Source organism: Oryctolagus cuniculus, chromosome X (genome assembly GCF_964237555.1).
Source record: "Oryctolagus cuniculus chromosome X, mOryCun1.1, whole genome shotgun sequence".
Taxonomy (NCBI): Eukaryota; Metazoa; Chordata; class Mammalia; order Lagomorpha; family Leporidae; genus Oryctolagus; species Oryctolagus cuniculus.
In genome coordinates, this window is record NC_091453.1 from 3,916,635 (window position 1) to 3,943,614 (window position 26,980).

General features: G+C 43.0%; 2 protein-coding genes across 7 annotated transcripts in view; one reads left to right on the plus strand and one right to left on the minus strand.

Moving 5' to 3' along the window:
• Window positions 1-26,980, plus strand: part of NHS (NHS actin remodeling regulator) — a 379,093-nt gene that overhangs the window by 338,763 nt on the left and 13,350 nt on the right. For 4 of the 6 annotated variants that reach the window (XM_051827615.2, XM_008272397.4, XM_051827612.2 and 1 more), the window contains 4 exons: window positions 13,859-13,921; window positions 15,833-16,025; window positions 18,660-18,791; window positions 21,502-24,465. In XM_051827615.2, the coding sequence (XP_051683575.1) occupies window positions 13,859-13,921; window positions 15,833-16,025; window positions 18,660-18,791; window positions 21,502-24,465 (3,352 nt within the window). The other 2 variants (XM_051827616.2, XM_051827613.2) reach the window with 2 other exon arrangements.
• The window catches only part of LOC100354380 (calcineurin B homologous protein 1), a 42,866-nt gene that overhangs the window by 1,585 nt on the left and 14,301 nt on the right, over window positions 1-26,980 (minus strand). The window contains exon 3 of the mRNA XM_070067366.1: window positions 4,538-4,655. The gene's annotated coding sequence lies outside the window, so the exon portion shown is untranslated. The remainder of the gene's footprint in view (window positions 1-4,537; window positions 4,656-26,980) is intronic.

Here is a 26,980-nt window from a genome sequence, read left to right on the forward strand (position 1 = left end):
AAATATAAGATAACCCCAGACTGTCATACGGCACCAGAATGTAAAAAATGCTCAAAAACCAGTAGGGAGGCATGTCAAAAGGGCACATGAGCCAATGAGGAGCTCCCAAAGGCCAAGTGTGGGACACTTGCAGCAATAAATATGTTAATGGATTATAACACATTGAATAAGATAAATATTCACAAGTTCACACTGATACAAAGAAACAAATTGGATAGATAGATGAATGGGTGAGCAGATGTTCTTTCTTACAGAATAATTCTAATTAATAAATGTAGAAGTAATGATGGGGGAAAACATCACCCTTTACCAACTATCACAATAGTAATGTATCACAGGCCATAAACAACAATATATGCTGCATTAGTTAGCTGGGTATGTGTTGAGAAACAGGATATTTGCATCATCTCAAAGTTTCTCCCTACAAAAGATTTGTCCTCACCAAAGTTAACATCAGTAGTAAAGGGACACACGAGCATGTGAACTTCCTGATATGATGCATTGTGATGATACTTCTGTGGGACTCTTGTCCCCTCCAATAATCATGAGCTAACATCCAGCAAATCCAAATTGAAGGATATTTTATGAAATAACTAACCAGTGCTGTACAACAGTGTCAAGGTCATGAAAAAGAGTAACTGTCGGCCGGTGCCACAGCTCAATAGGCTAATCCTCCGCCTTGCAGTGCTGGCACACCAGGTTCTAGTCCCAGTTGGGGCGCTGGATTCTGTCCCGGTTGCCCCTCTTCCAGGCCAGCTCTCTGCTGTGGCCTGGGAAGGCAGTGGAGGATGGCCCAAGTGCTTGGGCCCTGCACCCCATGGGAGACCAGGATAAGTACCTGGCTCCTGCCTTCGGATCAGTGCAGAGCGCCGGCCGCAGTGCACCAGCTGTGGCGGCCATTGGAGGGTGAACCAACGGCAAAAGGAAGACCTTTCTCTCTGTCTCTCTCTCTCTCACTATCCACTCTGCCTGTCAAAAAAAAAAAAAGAGTAACTGTCAAAAATTGAAGGACACTAAACAGACTTGACAGCCAGTTTCCATGTGCAGTCCTAGATTGGATCCAGCATTAGAAAAAGGAAATTAAAGAGAAAACTGGCAAAATTTCAAATATGATAAATAGATGAGTTAATGATATTTATCAATGCTAATGTCCTGGTTTCAGTCAATGTACTGTGACTAGGTTAGCCATTAACATTAGGTAAAGCAGGGTAAAGAGTATATGGGAACTCTACTATTTTTCCACTTTTGGGGTAGGTTTGAAATTATTTCAAAATAAAAAGTATATATACTGAGAATATTTCACAGTTTCTGGGTTGGAACTTAGACACCCAGTACCTAAATCCTTAGTTCACAATCTCTTTACTTTAAATAGAAAAATATAGAAGACCACAGAGAAAATATGATCTAAGGTGATTAGAAGTCATGGTATTGGGCACTTGCTGTCACGTCTCAGATTCCTGTTTCAGAATGTGAAGTCAGTTTTCCATAGAAGTTCACACTCATCCCCCTGCTTAATGGCATGTTAAGCTCATCTGTTCTCATCAGTCATGTCCCTTGGTCCAGGCCCAGATCTGCAAGTACTTGAAATATGTACCTGCTCTTCCCCTTTGCAAGCCTAAGGCAGACATTCCCAATTACAGCACTCTTTTCCACTGAGTCCACATGACTGCACTTGATCAGGGTTGGCACTTGGGTTGAAACATGTCCTATTGCTGCTTTCATCCTGCGATAGGGCCCAGGGGGACCCTTGAAGCCTAATTCCCGGCTTAGATTCTAATATCTAGCCAGATAGTGCAGAGGGTCACCCTTACTTACATGTAGTAAGACTCTAACAGTCTCACCAGGTTTCCCTCTCCAAGCCTCATCAGAGTGACCCAGAGGTAGGATGTCTGATGGTTTGTATGGTAGTGTATGAAAATGGTTGGCATGAGATGGAGCCCCTAGAGCAAAAGTTGGTTAGGTTCCAAGGGAACACTGAGGTATAAATCCTTATCATCAGGATCATCAGTGAACTCATTCCAACATATTGTCTTTACAGTTGTATTCTTTTCCAGATTTGATAAAATTAGACAGGAAAGTTTATTAGGCATTGTTTTTCATTTCATATTCCCACAGTGGTTTTTGAAACTTATCATGTTGTGGCATCCACGGAGTTAAAATAAAAGACTTACATCAACTTATACTTTTCTTCTTACCAAGGAGGTGCATTTAAAGGACAGAGGACATTCCAACAGCTTTACTGGGAAGTAAGTGGAGGAAATCACTCACACTAGGACCGAGACCTCTGTAGTCATAGTTCAGAGCTACAAACAATGACTATTTTCTACCAAAAAGGGGGAACATGGGTCTTAGAAGAAAGAAAGCAGGTTCTGAGGAAAAGCAATCCAGTTTATAAAGGAATTGGAAGACTGAGAATGGCGTTCTGAGCCATAAGAGAAGATCAAAGACTGGAGCTGGCATGAGAAGCATTTCAGTGTTCTTGACCAGCCCTAGGATAGAGATCTCACTGCCTCATTCTCTTTCCCATCGTTAGCTCTGTCTTGTCTTATCCATCCTCTCCTAACCTTCCCTTTTTCTTTTTTTTATTTTTATTTATTTATTTTTTTTGACAGGCAGAGTGGACAGTGAGAGAGAGAGACAGAGAGAAAGGACTTCCTTTTGACGTTGGTTCACCCTCCAATGGCCGCCGTGGCCGGCGCACCGCGCTGATCCGATGGCAGGAGCCAGGAGCCATGTGCTTTTCCTGGTCTCCCATGGGGTGCAGGGCCCAAGCACCTGGGCCATCCTCCACTGCACTCCCTGGCCACAGCAGAGAGCTGGCCTGGAAGAGGGGCAACCGGGACAGAATCCGGCGCCCCGACCGGGACTAGAACCCGGTGTGCCGGCGCCGCTAGGCGGAGGATTAGCCTAGTGAGCCGCGGCGCCGGCTAACCTTCCCTTTTTCTATGGGTTCTATTGGAGAGTTTTGGTGTTCTACTGGTTTACAGTAGAGTTGGGATTGAGAGTCCCTGATCAAGCCTTTCCTTTGCTATCAAAGAGTTACACATATCCACAGGGTCCTAGGCAAGTCTGTTTTATTTTCTATAACATCTGCATAGTTTTTCAACCTCCTTGAAAGTTATTGTGTTGATTTATTACCTTCCGTCTAAAAATGGTTCTGTCAACCAGATTATCCCTTGCTTCAGTTTAGATGTTTCCCCTTAACTCAGATAATTTGCTCCTTTAAACCAATTAAGAAAAATTCTAGGGAATGGCGTTGTGGTATAACAGGTTAAACTGCTGCCTGCAATGCTGGCATCCCTTATGGGTGCCTATTTGAGTTCTAGCTTGCTCCAGTCAAGCTCTCTGTTAATGTGCTTCAAAAAGCAGCTGAAGAAGGCCTAAATCTTTGGGGCCCTGTACCCATGTGAGGGACCTGGAAGAAGCTCCTGGCTCCTGGCTTCTGCTTGGCCATGCCCCCAGCCATTTGGTAAGTGAACCAGCAGATGGAAGATATCTCTCTCTCTCTCTCTCTCTCTCTCTCTCTCTCACCCCTCACCCCATAACACTGCCTTTCAAATAAATAAATATTTTTTAAAAAAAGAAATGTTCTAACTTTAGTATGAGAATATTTGACATCTAAGTTCTCTAACATAGACCTTCAATTCTTTCATTCTGCCTAAAGAAATAAGTTCAGATCCCTAGGCCCAACTATCTAACTCTCTGCAGTAGGATCCTAACTTGCTTTTCCAGATGGATTTCCCACATATCCTTTACACAGCCCTTAGACCTCAGGCACACCAAATGGCACATGCTTCCCCAGAAGTTATACTGTACTCTCTGACCAATCTCTCTACTTGCCATGCCCTCTCTCCCAGGTGCCTTCTTACTCATTTCTTCATTTTGTAAAAAAAAAAAAATAACTGAATACCTACTATTAATAAGTACTAGAAGGATTAAAAAAAAGAATGAGACATAATCTTTGCCATCCAGAGTACATGTATACTAGAGGCAATTATATTGTATCAACTCTAAGGTGTTGATACCTAATTGGTATGGGTGTTAGAGTGAGGTGGGGTGGTGGGGTGGCAGGATTAAACTTTATGGCCAAGGTAACAACTGAGAAAGCCTTAGAGCTTGGGAATTTCAATGTGATCATGAAGAGAGAAAGAATTTCAGATTGAGGAGACCATGAAAAACAAGGAGAAGATGGAGTATGTACATAAGAGTTACAATACTTTGTCTTGGCTAGTGCAAAGGGTATGAGAATAGAGGGCACTGGTTGTAATGCTCCAGTAAGCCAGATCTAGAAGGATCCTGAATGTCAGACTAAAAGGTTTGAACTTATGTCATGAGCCTAGAAAATTATTGAAGAGTTTTGAACATAGGAATAACAAATTATCAGAGCTATGTGTTATAAAAATATCAGTGTGTGTGTGCGTGTGTGTGTATTTAATATCCTTAATCTCTAGAGTATCCTTTTTGCTTTAGTAGGGAAAGAAAATCTTGGTATTAGTCTGTACTGTAAGATTTCAGTTACACCTCCCATATAACTTACCTGTTCAGTCTTTGCAGAATGCAGATGAACCTTGCAGACTGTCTTGAAGCAGCAGGTGACTTTAACTGTACCTGATGTTCTGATGCAGTATTCTCTTGGAAAAAAATCAGCACAGCACCTGCCACATGAAGGATAGATCTATTGAACACAGCAAGTGTTTTTTTTTTTTCCCTCTGTACCCATTTTTAAAGATCATGAAAAGTGGCTTTCTTTTGAGACCATGTCAGCTCTCCTCTCTGCCATAATATGAGTTGTAGACACCATTATCATCTTTACCCCCGACAGAACATCACACTAGGTCATGTTTTCCTGACTGGACTCAGAGTCAGGAAGTAGCAAGGAGTTTGGATGCCTTGGCCACAAGCAAGCCAGAGGATGAAAGTCTGATACCATGTGCTTTATCTGCCAAGGTCTAGTCAGGAAAACAGAAACCACAACAGCTATTTTAACAGAGGGGATTTAATACAAGGATATCATTATGAGACTGATGAGGTAAATGGGAAAATGAGGTGGCACTGAGATAGTCACGGCAGCAGGTAGCTAACCGTCCTAGGACTTGGGGACCAGAGAAAAGGGCATCATTGGAGCAGCCCTGCAGTACTAGAACCCAGACCTCTGAAAAAGCCACGGCCTGGCTGGAGCTGGTGTCTCAGGAGCTCGGAAGTCTTTAAGGAGCTAAGACCCAGTCCTCTAAAGCAGGGGCTGCTGCCCGACAGGTGCTAATGCATCAAGAGCTGAGAAGGACCACACAGAGCTGCATCTAGACGTCTGTGAAAGTGACAAGGCATGACTGGGTCTGCCTGGTGTGTCTGGTACAGAGTAGGGCATGGTGAGGCTGGCTGTGGAGTGCAGAAACAGGTGAAAGTTGCCACGGCTGGGGCAAAGGACCATTGCTGGGGCAATGCTGACAACAGCGAGCACCGGGAAGAAGTAGGGCTCTTCTTCCTCTTCCAGCCTTCTGGTCTCTGTGCACCCTCACAGGGAGCAGCTGGCAAGGAAGACATGTTTACAAAGTCCTAGCACCACAGAGCAGCGAACAGAATAGGTTCAAAGTGGAAAGACAATAGCTTAATGCCCAGCACAATAGCTAATGAAAGCATTAGCCAATAAGTCTGGTTCATATTAAATATTGTGAGAAATAAAGCAAATTCTTTGTTGAAGAGTTTAGTTTTGGAATTCTTTGATTCTCTTTTAAATATTATTCTGGCTGTGGAACAGTCAATAAAATTCCTTGTCTGTACACATCATTACAGATATTCTCAGGATGACATTTGCTCACAGACCTGAGACGTTTTCACTATTCATACAGGGAGCCAATGGAATAGTCCTCATAATAAAAAGCAGTGAATTATTGATATGCACAACAACTTGGATGTATCACAAAGGCATTATGCTGAGTGAAAGAAGCCAGCCTCAAAAGGTTACGTACTGTATGATTTCACTCATATAATATTTTCAAAAAGACAAAACCATAGTGCTGGAGAACAAATTAGTGGCTGCCAGAGGGTCAGAGTCAGAGAAGGCTGTGACTATGAAAGGCTAGCATGGAGGAGCTTTTGGGATAAAAGAACAGCTCCGTAATCTGATTGTGGTAGTGGATATGCAAGTCTATACATGTGATAACATTCATAGAGCTGTAACTAAAATGCGCATGGCTTGTATTTGACAAGGTCTTATCTTTTTTACTTGTAAAAGATTTTTTCTGGGGCCGGCGCTGCGGCATAGTGGGTAAAGCTGCTGCCTGCAATGCCAGTATCCCACATGGACACCGGTTCATGTCCTGGCTGCTCCACTTCTGATCCAGCTCCCTGCTAATGGCCTGGGGAAGGCAGCGTAGGATGGCTCAAGTGTTTGGGTCCTTGCCACCCACATGGGAGACCCAGATGGGGCTCCTGGCTCCTGGATTTGACCCAGCCCAGCCCTGGCCATTGTGGCTTTCTGGGGGAGTAAACCAGCAGATAGAAGATCTGTCTCTCCCTCTGTAACTCCGACTTTCAAAGTAAATAGATAAATCTTTTTGAAAAAATTTGCCCTGGTGGGGTCAAATATGCCCGCGCTGAGCTTTTGCCTCACCGGGCCTGGCCCGAGTTTCAAGTGCAAAGGTTTAGTGAGGGTGGGATGGAACAAGCACATCTCTTCAGCTGCTGCACGCCTCTGGGCTAGTCTGTTGACTCACGCTGCTGGCTTCTCTGATTTGGGTGAGGGTACTGATGCTGTTTGTAGCAGTTCAAAGACTCTTTCTTCCCTGCACTTCAAAGCCCGGCCTGCCTTTTCCTCCCTCACTCATGTCTTTTATGTGGTGCTAGCAACCTTTGAGGTTGATGGAACGGAGTGGCCCTTGGCAGTGGCTCCAGTAGTTGGCAAAGCTGGCCGCAGAGGATGAATAAGATACTTCCTGGCATCAGCCTTACAGGCAGCATTGTCCAGTGGGTCCTGTTTTGTGTTCTTGACAATACAGAGCAAGTCTTGTGAATAAATGACTCAGCTGACCAGTCAGCAAGAAGCGTTTTCCATTCTGGGATCCCTTTAGCCCCCTCTTTTCCATTCATGTGGGGACTACTTTCCACACATGTCGAAAAATGTGGTTCTCTTAGTCTCTGCATGTTTAAAATGCTTCATTAGCAGGTTGTGATTAAACAGTGTTCCTGAACTTAAAAATACATAAGGTTCTTTTGCATTTCATTACTTGAAGAATTTTGGTTCCACTCTAGCTGAGATCAAAAGGAGAAAGATTGCATGCTGTCTTTCAGAAAGCCTCTCTTGGGGTGAAAACTGGACCACTGCCATTGCCATTCAAGCCGTGCTCCTGAAGGTCAGAACTCATACCTAAAATGTCTACCAGCAAGATGGGATGCCAAAGTGAATCAGCACACAGTCTTTTGTGTCTGCCTTCTTTTGCTCCACATACTTTTTTGACATTGATACTTCATATATCAATAGCATGTTCAGTCTTGCTGTGTAGTATTCCGGTATAGGAATACAGCATTCCACAATCTGTCTGTTCTGCTATTGGTAGATATTTGGGTTGTTTCAAGTTTTGAGTTGTTTTTTTTTCCTTTAAAGGACAAAACTGGTATAAATATTTTTGTGCGAGGCTTTTTGTAAACATGCTCATGTTTTCTTACCTCTGTGTACCTAAGCAGGAATTCAAAGGTAGATGTATGTTTCAGTGCACCACACACTGCAGTTCATGACAGTTGCTGTGCATCTTCACCAGCACTAGAAGCACTTCAAACAGTTTGTGGAAAGTGGAATGAAAAGATAAGTCTAACTTGCTGCAAAAAATATTTTAAATGCATGCATACAAGGGCTCTTCAGAAAGTTTGTGGGCAATGAATGTGTACTGTGAAAGAACCATGCATGGATTCCATTTTTTTTCTCCAAAAGAAACATATCTTTTAATTCCATTTTCCATAAACTTTTGAAGTAGCCTCTATTATTAATCTTTTTCAGCTTAGCCCCTCTGTATATAGTCATATATGATTTTGGCTTTCATTAGACTTCTCCCAATGAGTAATGATATTGAGCACCTTTGCTTATTTGTCTCTTGTGTATTGTTTTACTAAGTGCTTGTTAGGAGATTTGAGACACTGGTTGGTGACTATATCTGTCAGTGAAAGGAAGTAAAGTATGATTTGGGAAGATAAACTTATTGATGATAAGGGGATTTTTTCCTGAAGCCTCGCTATTCATGCTTTTGGTGTTTTAAATGGATGTACATATATAAGGTGCTTAAGAGAACTCAGTAAGCATCTGTCCCCAAATGTCCTCCCCCCCAGTCAACAGCCACTGTCCAGAATTGTGCCTCAGAGATTTGTCTCTTTGGGTTTTTCACAAGATGTTCTCAGTATCTTAATGAGGGTATTTTCAGGGCTGTTTTCTAGCCTTGAGGCTCTGTGGGAGTGTAGTGCGATGGGGATTGGGGATTTGAGATTGAAGACAGTATGGCAGGTGACAGTGCTACATTCAGGCCCTCTGAGGAAACCTGAAGATCCCTGACTACCTAGGAGAGAAACGGTGACAAAGGTCAAACTTGGAAAGGGAAGAGAAATGCATGATGGTGAAAACGCGGGATGTCCCCTAAACCTCTGCCTGCCTCCTCATTTTGTTTTCCCGTGGGTATTCACCTAGGTGAATGTTAAGAGCTGAGGAAAGGGGAAGGGGGAGTAGAGGATGCATTAGAAATTATGTTACTAAACATGTTAGGTAGATAAGAGCACAGTGCCAGCCGGCAGGAGACTCTGAAACCATGTCAAGGGAATCAAAGTGCTCTGTCATTGTACCAACAAGAGTAATACGTGACCATGGCAGTGCCAGACTTGTTTAGGCCTTTGAGAAAGATCAAAGCACTTCGTATTTATGTATAACACATCCACACACACGCTCCTGCACAGAAAACTAGGAGGCACTCAGAGTCCCCCATCTCACAGAGACTTGGCCTAAGGACAAACAAGCCCCAAGAGAGAATGACAATAAGAGCCCATATCCTCTCACTAGAAATTCAGTTGACTTGCAATGGACTTCTTTGCTCTAAGACTTTATTCCTATATTCAAATGTAGTACCACATCTAGTCCCAGTAAATATTTCTCATGTTTAAGACAGCATGATAGTAATAAATCAGCTCTGAAAGTTGACTGCTATAAATGCCATGTGGTATCAGTTAGATCACAAACCAAAGCCAATTTTTCAAAACATTTCCTGCTGGAATACCCACAACATTTTAACAGATGTCTCTTGGAAAGTTTTGAAGCAAAATAAGCCCCCATCAGCATATAAAATAAAACCCAAAAGAAAGTAAAATATGGTGTGGAGAGAATTTTTATTTTCCTCCTGGCAGTAAGAGAAAGATGGGGGGAAACCTTGAAATCTTCAGAGAAATGCTTGTTCCAAGCCAGAAAAGAAGAGAAATGCACAGTTCTCATATACACACCACAAAAAGATTGGAGTTTGAAAATTATTCTTTCATTTTTCACCAAAGAAATTTCTTTGACTGCTTTTTAGTATAATGTTTATTTCTTGTTCTAAACAACAGTTATAAATATTACTCTGGGTTTTTTGAAGGAACCCTTAGGAAGCTAAGGAAAGGATGTGAGGGTAGGATGGATGGATTTGGCAGGGACAGAAATAAAGCGAAGGCATCAAAGAAGCATCTTGTGTCAGGAACAAGATGGGCATGACTAACAGTAACTGATTCTATGAAAGGGTCCTCCAAACGTGCATAGAAATACATATTATTGGGCCGGCGCCACGGCTCACTAGGCTAATCCTCCACCTAGCGGCGCCGGCACACCGGGTTCTAGTCCCGGTCGGGGCGCCGGATTCTGTCCCGGTTGCCCCTTTTCCAGGCCAGCTCTCTGCTGTGGCCCGGGAGGGCAGTGGAGAATGGCCCAAGTGCTTGGGCCCTGCACCCCATGGGAGACCAGGAGAAGCACCTGGCTCCTGCCATCGGATCAGCGCGGTGCAACGGGTGCAACGGCCGCAGCGCGCCGGCCGCGGCAGCCATTGGAGGGTGAACCAACGGCAAAGGAAGACCTTTCTCTCTGTCTCTCTCTCTCACTGTCCACTCTCCCTGTCAAAAAAAAAATACATATTATGGAAAAACTAAGCATGGATTCCAGTTTTCTGCACCAAAATAAACAAATTTTTTGTTTATTTTTTTGAAACTTTTTGAAGTATCCTCATAAAATGCTGCAATTTCAAGTCTGAGTCCTCTCAAAATAATTATAGAACAGCTGAGATGGGAGCCTGGAAAGGGAAAGAATTGCATTTTTCTTCAACTTTTTTTTTTATGGGAAATCTCAAAAGTATGAAAAGTTGAAAGATTGGACAGTGAACATATATATACCCACAAAGGAAAAATATTCTTACTCTAAATATGTTGATTTTTCCCCCACTGTGACTGATTTTGACCATCGTCAAAGAAATGCTCTTGAATGAATGAGTGGTCTCCTAGCTACACAGACACACACACACACACACACACACACACATACACACATTCTGGGGAAACCAAGGTTGTTCACTACCACTCCTATACTGAGTGATAATTCCAAAGTCAGGTGTCCCTCGGGGCCTACTTCTCTTATCTGTTGTTTCAGATGCTCCTTGCTCATGCTGTCTTATCTCCTCCTGTGCTTTGTTGTCTTTCACTTTGTACTGGATGTTGTACTAAAAAAATTACATGTGAACGCAAATGATTTGATGCTATTTCTCTAGGAGAGGATTTTTGTTTGCTTATGCCAGGCACATGGGGATGCTAGCAATACAACAAATATTTATTGAGCAATATTTACACAGTAGAAATATATTTGTGAACAAGACATGGTTAGCATTTCTCTGAATAAGCGGTAGAATTTATTTAAATAGAGCCATTAAAGAATAATTTCATTGATACGAGTTTGCTCAGCATGCAGCTTTTCCGAACCTTATCCATCAGCACCCATTAAGGAGCAGCGTGCCGGGCAAAATGTAGAGAGACCCTAAATGATCTCAGAAAGAAACTGCTTGCATCTCGTATCAGAGTTTGATTCCTGGCTCTGGCTCCCGATTCTAGGTTTCTGTTGATGCAGACCCTGGAAAGTAGCAGGTGATGGCTCAAGTAATTAAGTCCCCACCACCCGTTAGGGAGACTAGGTTTGAGTTACTGGCCATGGTGTCAGCCCCTGCTGTTGGGGACATTTGGGGAGTGAACCAGCAGATAGGAGCTCTCTCTCCTCTCTTCTCCCTTTACTCTCCTTCCCTCTCAAATAAGCAAGTAAAAAATAATATAATCAGAATAATTTCACTTTGACCAAATACCCAGGAAGGAGGGCATATAAGCCACTTATACTAAGGCAGTTACTAATTCATGGCAATGAATAAAACCATAGCCTGTTTTAATATTTTAAACATAAATACTCTAAATATGCAGACCATCAGGAGGAATTTGAGTGCTCTTGTCTCTATGGAGGAACCAAAGAACATAATCCTTTGGCACCCAAGTTCAAAGTGATGCTACTATCAAAATAGGAGAGAGGCAGATTAGCTGAAGAGGAATCTGCTGTAAAGCATAACACATGGAGACCTTGACTTAATCAAAATGACCCAAACTGAGTGGTCTGTGTTCTCTAAACTTAGCCATGACGTCTTTCGTCATTGCCAGGTGTTTCCTCTTGATCGTTTAATGGAGTGGGTGGGTTTCTCAGATGAAAAATAAAATCTATTCACCTTCACTCCTGGCAAAAATATTTAACAGGAGAACTGATTTAGGAGATTTATGATGAACAACCAATATTTATAGTATTACTATCATTCATATGTTTTCTGACCTGCCATTTCTGCTGTGTAACTGTTTGAAAATCCTTTCATGAACTACTAAAGCCCATGGCTTCTTTGAAGTGGGTTCCTTTCCCGTATAGGCTTTGCTTTCAGCTCCCCTTTGCCTAGTTCCAGGAGTTTCCTCTGGAGTTTAGACTCCCCAGAGTCTTCCTGGAGACCTGCACACCGTGATCTGTGACTAATTCTTACCAGCGAACCAGGCTAGTGCCTGAATTCCAGCCATATATACCCCATCTGTCAACATGGTCATTTCAGTGAGGGAGCCATAGAACTTGCAATGTCAGGGTCCTAAATAAGATCTAGAGTTAACTGGACCTGAGCAGATGATGACATTTGCTCTGCTTAAGAACTAATAAGCAACCTTGTCTGTGAAAGCTTAGAAAGCTAAATAGGGGTTCTAAGTGTTATAGTACAGTTGCTTAAGCCTTTGCTGGGGATACGCGCATTCCAAGTCAGAGTGGTTGATTCAAGTCCTGGCTACTCCACTCCTATTCGTTTCCTGCTAATCCACACCCTGGAAGACAGCAGGTGATGGCTCGAGCTGGGTCCCTATCTCCCTGGTGGGACACTGGGATAGAGTTAGGCCAGTCCTGGGCATTTGGGGAGTAAACTAGCAGATGGAAGATGGTTCTCTTTTTCTCTCTGTTTTTAAAATAAATAAAAATAAAAAGAGACTAGGATTAGATCTTGAATATCCACCCCCCACAACCACATGTCTGCCATAGGCCCTGCATCCATCCAGAGACCTTCTGATGGAATTAAGGGTTCCTCGAGGCTTCCTCTGTTTGTGCCTATTTGTACTAGGATGGTCAGTTCCTTGGGTTCTGCAGTATCTGCTTCCTTCTGAGATCATGAGCATGCCTCTTTATTTGGGTTTCTCATCACTGTTAAAACACAGAGAGCCGGTATCATTCAGGTGCACAAATATCTTGATGGGCTCTTTTGACAGGGAAAGCAGTTTGCTGGCACCGTGGAAGACTGAAAGGAAAATTAAATGTGGCTCTAGGAATTCACACTCTCATAGATGAAAAACTACATCCAGGGATAATTCATGTTCATTAAACCCATGCTATGGGATGTATGTAATAGGGACCTAACTGACTCTAACACTGAGATAGTTTAGAGTTTAAAAGAATTTTAATTCCCTTCTTGGTAGATCCTGAAAAGGGGAACAGGTTACCAGATTATTCTCCAAACAGAGCTGGCTATATAATTTGAGGGCCAAATGGAAAATGAAAATAAATACAGGGCCCATTACTCAAGAATGAAGAATTTCAAGACAGTGACAGCACAGCGCACTAAACCAAGGGTGGGAGCCTTCTGGGTATAGAGTCTTGTGGGACCGAAAAGGGCACACACTCGTGAAACTGGTTCTGTCTGCAAATGTAGTCTATAAACAAAGCAAATGTTGAGTAATCTAGAGTATTGCAATTCACTCTAAGGGGGAAAAAATTCAATTTTTCCCAAATTGACAGATGGGGTTGGGAATCTAAAACATGGGAAGCATTTTCACAGATATTTCATAGCCATAAAGTAAGGTTCTAACAACAACAACAACAACAATACTGTATTGAAGTCATAGTTGACATTAACATATAGAGCTTATTAAATGCCAGGATTCTTCTATGTATATTACATGTTTGTACTCATTTAATCCTCAAAGCAGTCCTGGAGGGTAGATGTCTATCTTACTACAGATGAGGAAACTGACTTTAGAAAACTTGGGAAGTTGCACCTGGCCACACTAAAGAAAGCACTGGAGCCAAGTAATAAAGACTCATTTAAGAGTGAGAGGAGGAGGGAGGACAAAAAGGGAGGAAGGAAGGAAGGAAGGAAGGAAGGAAGGAAGGAAGGAAGGAAGGAAGGAAGGAAGGAAGAAAGGGGAGAGGAAGGAGTTATCCTAGTATATTCACTCAATAATAACAGGTTTGAGCTAACCAGGTATACTGTGTATTGTGTGCACATTTTTAATTTCTTTCTTTTTTTGCATTTCATGTTCATAGTTTAACAGCACCCGCTCGCCCTCCCCCACTGAGTGTTGCCACATGGCCCCATGGAGTAGAAAGGTATTGGTTCTGAGAACATTCTTTCACGGCCCTCTCCTGCTCTCTCCAGACACTCTCCCTTCCTTCTCTCTTTTAACTTTATTGCAAACTCTCTTGTTTTCTTAACTAACACTTTTTCTTTGAAATCCATGCAAAAGGTGGTATTTTCCTAACTTGAACTATATAATAGAGCATTTAGACAGCCATGCCATTGGCTCTTGTTCTCTGTTTTCTTTGCAACTTGGGTGTCACCTAACACTGCTCCTGTACTTTGTTGTTCCCAGGAAAGAAATGCCAACTTGCCCTCTATTTCTCACAGCAATAAAGGTTCAGATTCTCCAATCAAAAAGAGAACAGGACAAAAGGGTTCTCTGGCAGCCAGTTGTCCCAGTCCCAATTGGATCAAAATGCTTTAGGCTGCTGGTCAGAGCCTGTAGTCTGGTCACTCTCCTTCCCTTGTTTCTCAGCCCATTGTTATTCCAGGAAGGAATCCCTATGCAATGAGGCCTCTGCTGCTGGGAGTTTGGCTCACCACAGTGCTCAGGCTTCTCTCTCTCTCTCTCTCTCTCTCTCTCTCTCTCTGCATGCACCAAACTTTTTTTTCCTTTTTGGAAGTTACCTAGGAAACAAAGTCTTTTGTGCTGGAACTTTATTTGAGCTATTGGCTTCGCTGGGAACCTGCACGAAAGCTGAAGAGAGAAAGAAGGTTGCGATATTTTACTAAGACACTCATGGAGAGCACATCTCTCCCAAGGGGGGGATCATAGACCATGGGGGGTGTTGGGGGGCTTTCCAGAAACTTCTGCAAAGGTAAGTGAATGCAGGGGGTTCATTTAAAGAAGTGCTCTTGGAATATTCTCTTTAAGGCGACTTGTGCACAGTTCCTGTGGCAATCTGTGAAATCCTCTGAGTTACAGGACACAATGCTTCCTAGTGTGAGCTAGAGAAAAAAATTTTTTTAAATGATTCTGAACTTAAGACAGATCTTAAAACTGTACTGGAATAAGAAGGAAAACTATTTATTCCATACAGATATACACATTCCTCTAAACTGCATATGGAAATAAAACTAGGCTCACTGGTGGAAACTGGGTCTTTGTAATGAGCTGGTTTAGAAACCCAAGCCTGAAATCAAACATGGGATAGAGCCTTCTTACTTCTCTGGGCTGGGATCCCGATCCTAAAATAAGACTTAGACAATCTTAATATTTATCAAAGGTTTGGAGGGACTGTTTTCAAGTGTTTCACAGAAATCAAAGCCTGGAACTACACAGCTGGAAGAACGTTTCATACGGCAAAGCTGAATGAAAACAAACTAGGACTTCCAGATTTGAAAAGGAAACCGATGTGAATCTGGCCCCCTAGTAACGGCGTTTGTATTTTTCCCTGTAGTGGTGGGAGCAGTTCCTCACTTTTGCTTTTCCGTGTGCGTACAGTGGTGATGACTTTGTAAAATGTCATGCCTGAAACTCCTGCTTGCGTGGATTAGGTAGCCGAGTCCTTCAGGTGATGTGTTCTGGAATGTCTGCTGACGCCAGGCCTCGAACTCAGCGCATTTCCTTTGATCTAGTCAGCCAGAGTTCTTGGGATTTTTCCATAGCGATTTATGGCAAGATAGGTGGCAACTGGGCCTACCTTTCACTGGATTCTAGACACACAACGTACAGTTTGGTGATTTCTGGCTGCCTCGTCTCTCTTCTTACTTCCATTTATACTGAAAAGCATGTTTAGCCCATTTTTTTTCTTTTGTGTCGCTTCACTATGGAAATCATACTGTCAACTAGTTGTGTTTACTAACTAGTCCTCAGAATTCTTCCTTTGTGCTAAAAGCTTCTTTCTGACCTTACTTTTCTCCTCTAAACTATGCAAGTCCCTGTGTGTGTGCTTATGGATGAACTGGGATGGCTGAATCTGAATGTACTTCATTTGCAGTCCCATCCCCCAGAGGACGAAGATACAGATGTCATGTTAGGGCAGCGGCCGAAAAACCCAATACACAATATTCCCTCTACACTGGACAAGCAGACAAACTGGAGCAAAGCGCTACCTCTCCCAACGCCGGAGGAGAAGATGAAACAAGATGCCCAAGTGATTTCTTCCTGCATTATTCCCATCAATGTCACTGGTATCGTTCTGGTTCTTTCTTTGGGGGCACGTGGGTCAGAATACACTGTGTAGGAAATACGGGCAAAAGCTGCACTGCTGGGCCTACCAGTTAAGACTGCCATTCTGTATCAAATAATACCTTTTGCATCAAATTATAACCCAGAAGCTGTTCACTACGCTATTGTCAGGTTTTGAACATTAATTTGCATATGTTCTGCTGGGTTGCTTGTTATTTAAATGATGGACAGTTTCTTTTTGAAATAAAAGATTTCCCAATAGTTCTTTGGCCATAGCAGGCTGAAATAAAGGAGAGACTGGCCGCAGTGAATCATATGATAATGGTGCGTGGCACTGCCAGAAAGAAAACGGAAAACCCCAGGTTTTCAGAGCTGCAAGTAGTGGTCCTATGGACAAACTAGAAAATCTGTTTTCATATTTCCTTGGAGGAAGATAGGCTTAAAAAATTTAAAAAAAAAACACTGTTTGGACTTCTGTAATGATATTAAGGATTTTTTACCTAAAAATGTATGGGTATACGAATGAAGCCTGAATTCTGTTTTTAAACTAGCAAGCCTGTCTTTCATTCATTCTCTGCTTTCTTCCTCTTGTGTACTGAGAGTTTGAATGTTAGTCCAGGTACAAGGCAAGCCTTGCAGGACTTTTCTTCCAAATTTAGGAAATGCCAGACTTGGATCTGGTCATCTTAGTTGTAAGTAAAGTAATACTGTAAAATATTCTAACTTTCACATATACCAATTAAATAATCTATCCATTGAGTTTTCTTTAAATATCTCTAATTATATTTCAACTTATGTGTATATTGAAAATGTCAAAACAGGTGGGTTATAGCTAACTTCCATCTTGGTATCATGTGACTAAAGATTGACTGTCACTCGAGACACATCTTGGACACTGTTACTATTAACCACATTCAGATTTCTGTCACTTAAAGTGGGAAGGAAATGGGTTGGCTATCTGGGACAGATGTTACATCCTTCCTGACAAAAAGGCATACTAGCTAGTTGACTGGCCGGTTGTGAACTGGGAGTTAATTTCCCTAATGACCTATTCAACTTGTATGACAGATTGTTCTAAAGATGTACACTCATCTGATCTCCATAATCTAAATGGAATATAGTAAGAGAGTTCAGCTGCCCAAATGCATCACTTTGGCACCCTCTTAAACTAATTTTCCATTCTGGGAACATCTGATTATTAACAACACCTGCTTGCTGTGTGTAAAATCTTGTCTTCAAATTTAGTACTATGATTATGGGCCATCATCCTGTGATGAAGGAAAAGGGAAGATTTTTCCCTCTTCTGTTTTATTTCAGGAACTGTCAGACTAAAGCCTAGATTAGATATTGATTTCAAGAGCCTTAATGAGAACATTGTTAATGATGTCCATATAACACACAGTGTCTGTGTCGGTATACCATGTGTTCTATAATTACTAAGATTAGAATGAAGACTGGTAATTTTTTCGTTAAAACTAAGAACACTCCATTAGTATGAATCCTCCGATAATACTGTAATTAATCATCATGTGATGCATATTTTTCAAAGAGAATTCTAGAAACTGTGGGCACTGTGATGCTAAGCAGAACTCAACTGCTTCATTATAGAGCTGCACCAAGATTTAACATGCTGTCCCACCCCATGCTTACCAATCAGGATAAATGATGAGGTGACCAAATTCCAAAGCACAGCGTTATGCCTTTCTGGGGCCAAGCTCACTCTGAAAAATCCGTGGTGCATGCCTGTGCCAGCCAAGAGATTGGGTTCCTCACCTCCTCCCTCATCGTGCTAGTTTTGATCAGACTGCATGGAGTGTCCATCATGCACCCATGGAGAGAGAAACTAACCAGCACCAGGGTTTGCCCCCTGTGTGTACAAAAATGAACAAACAATGCTATAAAGGCTGGGAATTCCAGCTTTACCACTGGCATGGAAGGTGGGTCCATTTCAGTGCAGCCCTGGGGACTGACCTGTGTGTTTATTTTATATGGCTAAGCCACCTGGTGGAAAACCAGAAGCATTCAATGCAGTCAGTGTAAGGAAGTAGAATTATGTAATGACTGAGAAAAGCAAATCCCTAGGCTGGTGAGTTTCCTCACAGCAAGTGAGGGCGGGCAGGGTGTGTGCACGTGCATGTGCCTGGCGGGGAAGGTGTGGACACAGGAGGTAGAAGGGGAAAAACTCACAAAGACATGCTTAGTGAAGTAATGGGTCAGGACGCATTAGCTGAACTAATTCAGGCTCACACCTGGGCTTCTCATGGACTACGCAAGGGAGTCAGCCTCGGAGAGCCCAGAAATGGAACAGTAATAGTAGGAACCAAGGGCTCCATATCCTTAAGGAGCCATTTCTGTGTGAGCGTGACTGTGTTTGGTGCCTTCTGCTCTTCTCTTTCTTTGGTTTTTCCTCCTTTGCTTGGTACTTTCAGCAGCGTGCGCTGTTGCGGGGAGCTGCGTTTAGACGGAAAACTTACGTCCTGCAGCTTAATTTAAAGAGCTAAGGGGCCCCTTATATTTGTTCAGAGTCTTGATCCAAATTCTTCCCTTACTTCCAATCAATAAATATCACTGTGGTCCAAGCAAAGGGAGTTGTATTTGCCATTTCTAAAGGCTAATGAGAGCTCTTCGGGTTGCAGGAGTTGGCTTTGACAGAGAAGCTAGTATACGCTGCTCTCTTGTTCATTCACAATCCGTACTCCAGCGGAGACGAAAATTGAGGAGGAGGAAAACCATCTCGGGTATCCCCAGAAGAGTCCAACAAGAAATAGGTATGGTATAAAAATGTGCCTGTTAACATTCTGTCTAGTGCAGAGTCTAAGGAGATGAAGTGGTAGCCAGCCTTCAGTTGGCTTCCTGAGAAATATGAAGTGTTGGAATATGTACAGGTCTTGAAATGGTGTGTATTTCTTTTGTGCTCAGCAAGCCAGGTGGTATCACGTTTTAACTCTCTATTATTGACTCTAAAGGTTCAACCTTATAGATTTAGACATATACATTCAGGTCTTATAGGCAAGATGTAATCTTTGGCTAACTTTAAAAAGTTGTATTAAAGTGAAAAGTCTGAATAAAGAATAACAACGTTCAATGAGAGGGTCTTTTTGGTTGGAAAACTGTAACTTCATTTGAAGAGACACATTTTTATGATAGCAGTTATTTTAAAAAGTAGATTCCTAGTATGCCTGGTTAAATATTGAAAATTGCTTATCTGGTATGTTTCATGACATTTTTTCTCTTCAGTGTATTTAGAATATCTCTGCCTATTGTTTTTTTTTTTTTTTTTGCCTTATTCTCTTTCTCTCTCTCTCTCTTTTTAAAATATTTATTTATTTATTTTAAAGGCAGAGTTACAGAGAGGTAGAGGCAGAGAAAGAGAGATCTTCCATCTGCTAGTTCACTCCCAAAATGGCCGCAATGGCTGGAGCTGGGCCAATCTGAAGCCAGGAGCCAGGAGCTTCCTACAGGTCTCTCACATGGGTGCAGGAACCCAAGCACTTGGGCCATCTTCCGCTGCTTTCCCAGGCCACAGCAGAGAGCTGGTTCAGAAGTAGAACAGCTGGCTCTTGAACTAGTGCCCCTATGGGATGCCAGCACTGCAGGTTCTACCTGCTACACCACAGCACCGGGCCCTCTCTTTGTCTTTTTATGTTTTATTTTATTTTTAATTTTATGATTAAAATTAAACAACTTTATGATTTTTTATTTTAAATTATTTTACAAATGAGATGGAAATAGTTCTAGACCCTAATTTATCAATACTGACTAAAACAATCTGAACAGTTTGCTATCTGCTAATAAAACTGAATTCTTAATTTAAAACATTCTACAAAGAAAAATCCAGGAATACATGGTCAAATGGCAGTTTTTGAGATATTCAGGGTAAACAAACAAGCAAACAAAAAAGCCATCCTCTACAAATTCTTCCAGAAAATAGGGAAAAAGGGTTTATTTCCTGAGTCATTTTATGAGGTCAAGATAAGCTTCAAACCAACATCTACAAAATTTATTACAAGAAAGGCAAGTACTGGCCAATAGCTGTCACAAAAAGTAGATCCATGAATTCTAAACAAAATAGCAAATAAGATCTGGTGACATCTAAAGCAAATAATAAGTGTGGTTTTCTACGTTGCAAACTTTTTCTGTTCGAAATCAACATAAGTGGGCATATTAACAAGGGTATGAGAAAAATACATTCTTCATCATATTGAGAAATAACTTTCTATTTCGAAACAATAGTTGAATATTTGATAAAATAATAACTGTACCTTTTTATATTCTCTATATATTCCATGTAAGAGAGAAAACATGTGGTATCTGTTTTTCTGTGTGTATGTACACAAAGGATCTTCAAAATGTTTAGAGAAAATGTGTACTATGGAAAAACTATGCATGCACTTCAAAAACATTTGCAGCAAAATAAACTTATGTGGGTGTTTATTTCACTTAGCACAGCGATCTCCAGCTCAACCATTTTGTTTCCAATGTCAGGATTTCAGTCCTTTTTCTGGCTGAGTAATATTCCGTTGTGTATATACACCACAGTTTCTTTATCCAGTCAGCAGTTTATCCAGACATCTAGGTTGATTCTATATCTTTGCTTGCTTATGGGTTTTTTAAAAAGTATTATTATGGTAGAAATTCTTGATTTTTTATTTTCAAGATTTTAGTTATTTATTTGAGAGGTAGAGCCACACGCAGAGAGAGGGAGAGACAGAAAAGTGCTAGTTCACTCCCCAAATGGCCACAATGGGTGGAGCTGGGCTTGATCTGAAGCTAGGAGCCAAGAGCCTCCTCCAGGTCTCCCAAGCACCTGGGCCATCTTCCAGTGCTGACCCAGGCCATAGCAAAGAGCCGCATTGGAATAGGAGTAGCCAGAACATGAACCTGCACCCATATGGGATGTCAGTGCTGCAGGCAGAGGCTCAGCCCACTACGCCACAGTGCCAGCCCCTGGTAGCCTCTCCTATAAATGAGATTTTTATGTCTTATAATGAAGTCAATAATGATTTTTATTTCATTATGCTTATATTACTACATAAAAATGAAGAGTAGTATCAAAGAAGATAAAATGTACTGTGGTTTTAAAACTAAAGAGTACTTATTAGGGTAAACTAATGTGGTAGCAAAGAGAGACATAATTCACAAAAGCTATAAAAGCATAGCTTCTCTAAGCATATGCCAGATTTCAAACAGTTCATGGAAGGTAGAATTAAAAGACAAGTTTATTTTGGTACAAAATTTTTGAAGTCCATGCATAGTGTTTCCACCAACTTTTTGAAGACCCCTTGTCTACATGCACACATCCGTATACGGCAGTAGAGACACATAAATATTTATATAGCGAGCAATTCTCTAATGCACGTTTAACTTTGGTCTCATTTTATATATTGATTTTCTTCGTGGGAGCCAAAGCTCTAGCATGCCAGAATGTGTTAGTGTGCGGCTGCTGCTGAACTGTGTCGCGCTTTCCGTGCCCTCTAGATTCTGATGAGTCGCCGGTGGCCAGGGAGAGGAACGTGATTGTACACACGAACCCCGACCCCGCCAATGCTGTCAACAGGAGGTCCGGAACCAGGGACTCTGAGTGCCAGACCGACGATATTCTGATCGCTGCCCCATCCAGAAGGAGAATCAGGGCTCAAAGGGGCCAAAGCATCGCAGCTTCCCTTTCGCATTCCGCTGGCAACATCTCTGCCCTGGCGGACAAAGGCGACACCATGTTTACTCCGGCAACAAGCAGCCGCACCAGATCCCGGAGCCTTCCCCGGGAGGGCAACAGAGGCGAGGATGCTGAGCCCAAAGTTGGTGCTAACCCCTCAGCATATGAGGAGGGCGAGCCCTTCGTGGGTGACCATGAAAGAACCCCCAATGATTGCAGCGAGGCTCCCGGCAGCCCAAGTGCACAGGAACACCAGCCGTCGGATTTGGGCTTGGCCTGCTCTCCACATCTGCACAGCCCCCAGCACAAGTTAGGCGAGAGAGGGAGGTCACGCCTGTCCCGCATGGCTGCTGACTCTGGCAGTTGTGACATCTCCTCCAACTCAGACACCTTGGGGAGCCCCATCCACTGCATGTCCACGGCCGGCGTCCTCCTCAGCAGCCACATGGACCCGAAGGACGATCACCAGTCATCCAGTGGCAACTGGAGTGGGAGCAGCTCCACGTGCCCCTCCCAGACCTCAGAGACAATCCCTCCTGCAGCTTCTCCCCCGCTCACTGGCTCCTCACACTGTGACTCGGAGTTGTCCCTCAACACGGCCCCTCATGCTAGTGATGACACCAGCGTGTTTGTGACCGAGCAGTTCAGTGATCCCCTGGATCAAGTGAGAGGCCACCGGGCCAACTCCTTCACGTCCACTGTGGCAGATCTGCTGGATGACCCCAACCACAGCAACGCGAGTGACAGCGAATGGAATTACCTGCACCACCATCACGACGCCTCGTGCCGCCGGGATGTTAGTCCCGAGCGTCCCAAAGCGGACAGCCTGGGCTGCCCGAGCCTCACAAGCATGGCCACGTATGACAGCTTCCTGGAGAAGTCTCCATCTGACAAAGCAGACACGAGCTCTCACTTTTCAGTAGACACAGAAGGATACTATACCTCCATGCACTTTGACTGTGGTCTCAAGGGTGACAAGAGCTACGTCTGTCACTACGCAGCCCTAGGCCCAGAGAACGGCCAGGGTGCTGGGGTTCCTCCTGGCCTTCCAGACTGTGCCTGGCAGGACTACTTAGACCGCAGGAGGCAGGGGAGACCAAGCATCTCTTTCAGGAAACCAAAGGCAAAGCCAACCCCACCGAAACGGAGCTCATCGCTGAGGAAGTCTGACGGAAATGCAGACATTTCTGAGAAGAAAGAACCAAAGATAAGCAGTTCCAGGGAAATGAAGCTGCCTCTAGATTTCTCCAACACGCCTTCTCGCATGGAAAATGCCAGCCTCCCCACCAAGCAGGAACCTTCTTGGATGACCCCAAGTGAACATGGTGTTAAGGAAGCTCAGTTAGACACTTCAGAGATGCCAGCATTCAAAGATGAAGGTGCTGAATCAACTCACTATGCAGACCTCTGGCTTCTCAATGACTTAAAAACAAATGATCCTTATAGGTCTTTATCCAACTCGAGCACTGCTACGGGTACCACAGTTGTTGAATGCATCAAATCCCCAGAGAGCTCTGAATCCCAAACATCCCAGTCAGAATCAAGAGCCACAACCCCGTCTCTTCCTTCTGTTGACAACGAGTTTAAACTCGCTTCCCCAGAAAAGCTGGCTGGCTTGGCATCTCCATCAAGCGGCTACTCAAGCCAGTCTGAAACACCCACATCTTCTTTCCCTACAGCTTTCTTTTCAGGCCCATTGTCTCCTGGTGGGAGCAAAAGGAAACCTAAAGTCCCAGAAAGGAAATCCTCACTGCAGCAACCCTCATTAAAAGATGGAGCCCTGTCACTGAGTAAAGACCTTGAACTTCCAATTATACCTCCTACTCATCTTGACCTAAGTGCTCTTCATAATGTGTTGAACAAACCATTCCACCACCGTCATCCATTGCATGTTTTCACTCATAATAAGCAGAATGCAATAGGAGAGACACTGAGGTCCAATCCTCCCCCATCCCTTGCAATTACACCAACGGTCCTGAAATCTGTGAACCTTAGGTCCATCCATAAGCCTGAAGACATTAAGCAAAAAGAAGGCCACAATGCGGATCTCCCCTACTTGGAGGAGAATACTCTCACAATGGCTGCCTTGTCTCCCGGTCAGATTAGGCCACATATGGCGAAGAAATCAATAGCACGACAGTATTCCACTGAAGACGCCATCCTGTCCTTTTTAGACTCCTCTGCAATTGAAGTGGGACCAGATAAACTACATTTAGAGAAAACCCCTACTTTTGATGTGAAGAATCATTGTGATGCGGAAACTGTAACCTCAGCTGGTAGCAATCTTCTAGATTCAAATGTCATGAAAGAACCGGCGCAGGTGGAGGGAGAGCCTACTCCAGAGAACACACCGACTCAAAACAGTGGCTTTTCCACAGAAGGATTCCAGAGGCTCTCTGCCGCCTGCCCGACTGATTTGGATGGCAAACTGCTACGCTATGGAGCTAGTCCAGATGGAAGCCTAGAACAGGTACAGAAGGCACCCCCTCCCAGTCAGGAGGAAGCTGCACCACCCGAATCCATGGAAGGAGTCACATCTCAGGCAAACTCACCAACTACAGCAACAGACAGAAGCACTCAACCTAAGCATCAACTTGTTATGAGCCGCCACCACGACAAAGTGCCTGGGAATATCCGCTATGAATCAGAGATCTCAACTGTAAATTCATTCCCTGAAAAATGTTCCGAGCAGGAAAATACTGCTTCAGGTATTTCCGCCAAAAGTGCCTCTGATAACGGCAGAGCAGAGGAGACCCAAGGAAGCGTAGACGAGGCTTCACTGAAAGGTCAGTTGATGTCTGTGTCACAGGCAAAGGCGCCTCGTGGCATTTCAGAAAGTTCTTTTATCTCCAGAAGCCTTTCATTTAAGGAATACAGACTTCATACTCTTCACAAATACAACTTTAAGAATATAGATTCTTCCCACCATCCCACCCTCCCAGCCAAACTCCTACCCCTCTTCCTCCTCCCTCTCCTATTCCCATTCTTATTTTTTACTAAGATCTATTTTCAATTCACTTTATAAACATATGATTTACTCTAGATTAAGTAAACTTATATTCATACAGTAAACTGTGTGAATAAAAAAAGCCTTTTCCTCACTAGTTGAGACAAAGGCTGCTCAGTCATTGCATCTTGAAGTGTTAATTTTACTGCTATAGACTGCCTTTTATGTACTTTATTAGTTATCGCAGATCAGAGAGAACATATGGTATTTGTCCTTTGGGGACTGGCTTGTTTCACTAAGTATGATGTCCAGTTTCATCCATCTTGTTGCAAACAACAGGATTTCAATTTTTTTTTAATTTATTTATTTATTTGAAAGGCAGAGATACAGAGAGGGGAGGCAGAGAGCGAGCAAGTGAGAGAGAAAGGTCTTCTGTCTGCTGTTTCACTCACGAAATGGCCACAACCACCAGAACTGGGCCAATCTGAAACCAGGAGTCAGGAGCATAAGCACTTGGGCCATCTTCTGCTGCTTTTCCAGGCCATAGCAGAGAGCTGGATTGGAAGTTTAGCAGCCAGGACTCAAACAAGTGCCCATATGGGATGCCAGCGCGGCAGGCAGTGGCTTTACCACTGTACCAGCCCTTGGATTTTTTTTTTACCACTGTGTAGTATTCTATGCTATACATATCCCATAATTTCTTTATCCAGTCTTCAGTTGATGGACATCTGGGTTGATTTCATATCTTAGCTCTTGAGAATTGAGCTGCAGTGAACAAGGGGGTACAGATAACTATTTCATATGCTGATTTCATTTCCCTTGGGTAAATTCCAGTGGGGTGGCTGGGTCATATGGTAGATCTGTATTCAGATTTCTGAAGGATCTCCATACTGTCTTCCACAGTGGCTGTACCATTTTACATTCCCACCAATAGTGGATTGGGGTACTTTTTTCCCCACATCCTCCTGAGCATTTGTTGTTTATAGATTTCTGTATGAAAGACATTCTAATGGGGTGAGGTGAAACTTCACTATGGTTTTTTGTTTTTTGACAGGCAGAGTGGACAGTGAGAGAGAGAGACAGAGAGAAAGGTCTTCCTTTGCCGTTGGTTCACCCTCCAATGGCCGCCGCGGCCGGTGCGCTGCAGCCGGTGCACCGCACTGATCTGATGGCAGGAGCCAGGTACTTATCCTGGTCTCCCATGGGGTGCAGGGCCCAAGCACTTGGGCCATCCTCCACTGCACTCCCTGCCCACAGCAGAGAGTTGGCCTGGAAATGGGGCAACCGGGACAGAATCTGGCACCCCGACCGGGACTAGAACCCGGTGTGCCGGCACCGCAAGGCGGAGGATTAGCCTAGTGAGCCACGGTGCCGGCCTTCACTATGGTTTTGATTTGCATTTCCCTGATGACTAGTGATCTTGAGCATTTTTTCATGTGTCTGTTGGCCATTTGGATTTCCTCTCTTGAAAAATGCCCATTTCATTCCTTTGCCCATTTCTTAACTGGATTGTTTGTTTTATTGTGGTTGAGTTTCTTGATCTCTTTATATATTCCGGTTATTAATCCTTTATCAATTGCATAGTTTACAAATAATTTCTCCCATTCTGTCAGTTGCCACTTCACTTTGCTGAGTGATTCTTTTGCAGTGCAGAAGTTTCTCAATTTGATGTTATCCCATTTATCAATTTTGGCTTTGATTGCCTGTGCCTCCGGAGTCTTTTCCAAGAAGTCTTTGCCTATGCCAATGTCTTGCAGGGTTTCCCCCATGTTCTCTAATAATTTGATGGTGTTGGGTCATAGATTTAGGTTTTTGATCCATTTGGAGTGAATTTTTGTGAAAGGTGTAAGGTATGGGTCTTGTTTCATATTTCTGCATGTGGAGACCCAGTTTTCCCAGCACCATTTGTTGAAGAGACTGTCTTTGCTCCACAGATTTACTTTAGCTCCTTTGTCAAAGATAATTTGGTTATACATGTGTGGGTTAATTTCTGGCATTTCTATTCTGATCCATTGGTCTATCCATCTTTTTTTTTTGCATCATTTTTTCTATACCTGAGAAGAATGTCCTTGGTATTTTGATTGGTATCACATTGAATCTGTAAATTGCTTTTGGTTTGTATGGACATTTTGATGATATTTATCCTTCCAATCCATGAACATGGAAGATTTTTCCATTTTTTATGTCTTCTTCTATTTCTTTCTTTAATGTTTTGTAATTCTCATCATAGAGATCTTTGACATCCTTGGTCACATTTATTCCAAAGCATTTGATTTATTTTTGTAGCGATTGTGAATGGGATTGATCTTAGAAGTTCTTTTCTCAGCCAGGGCATTATCTGTGAATACAAAGGC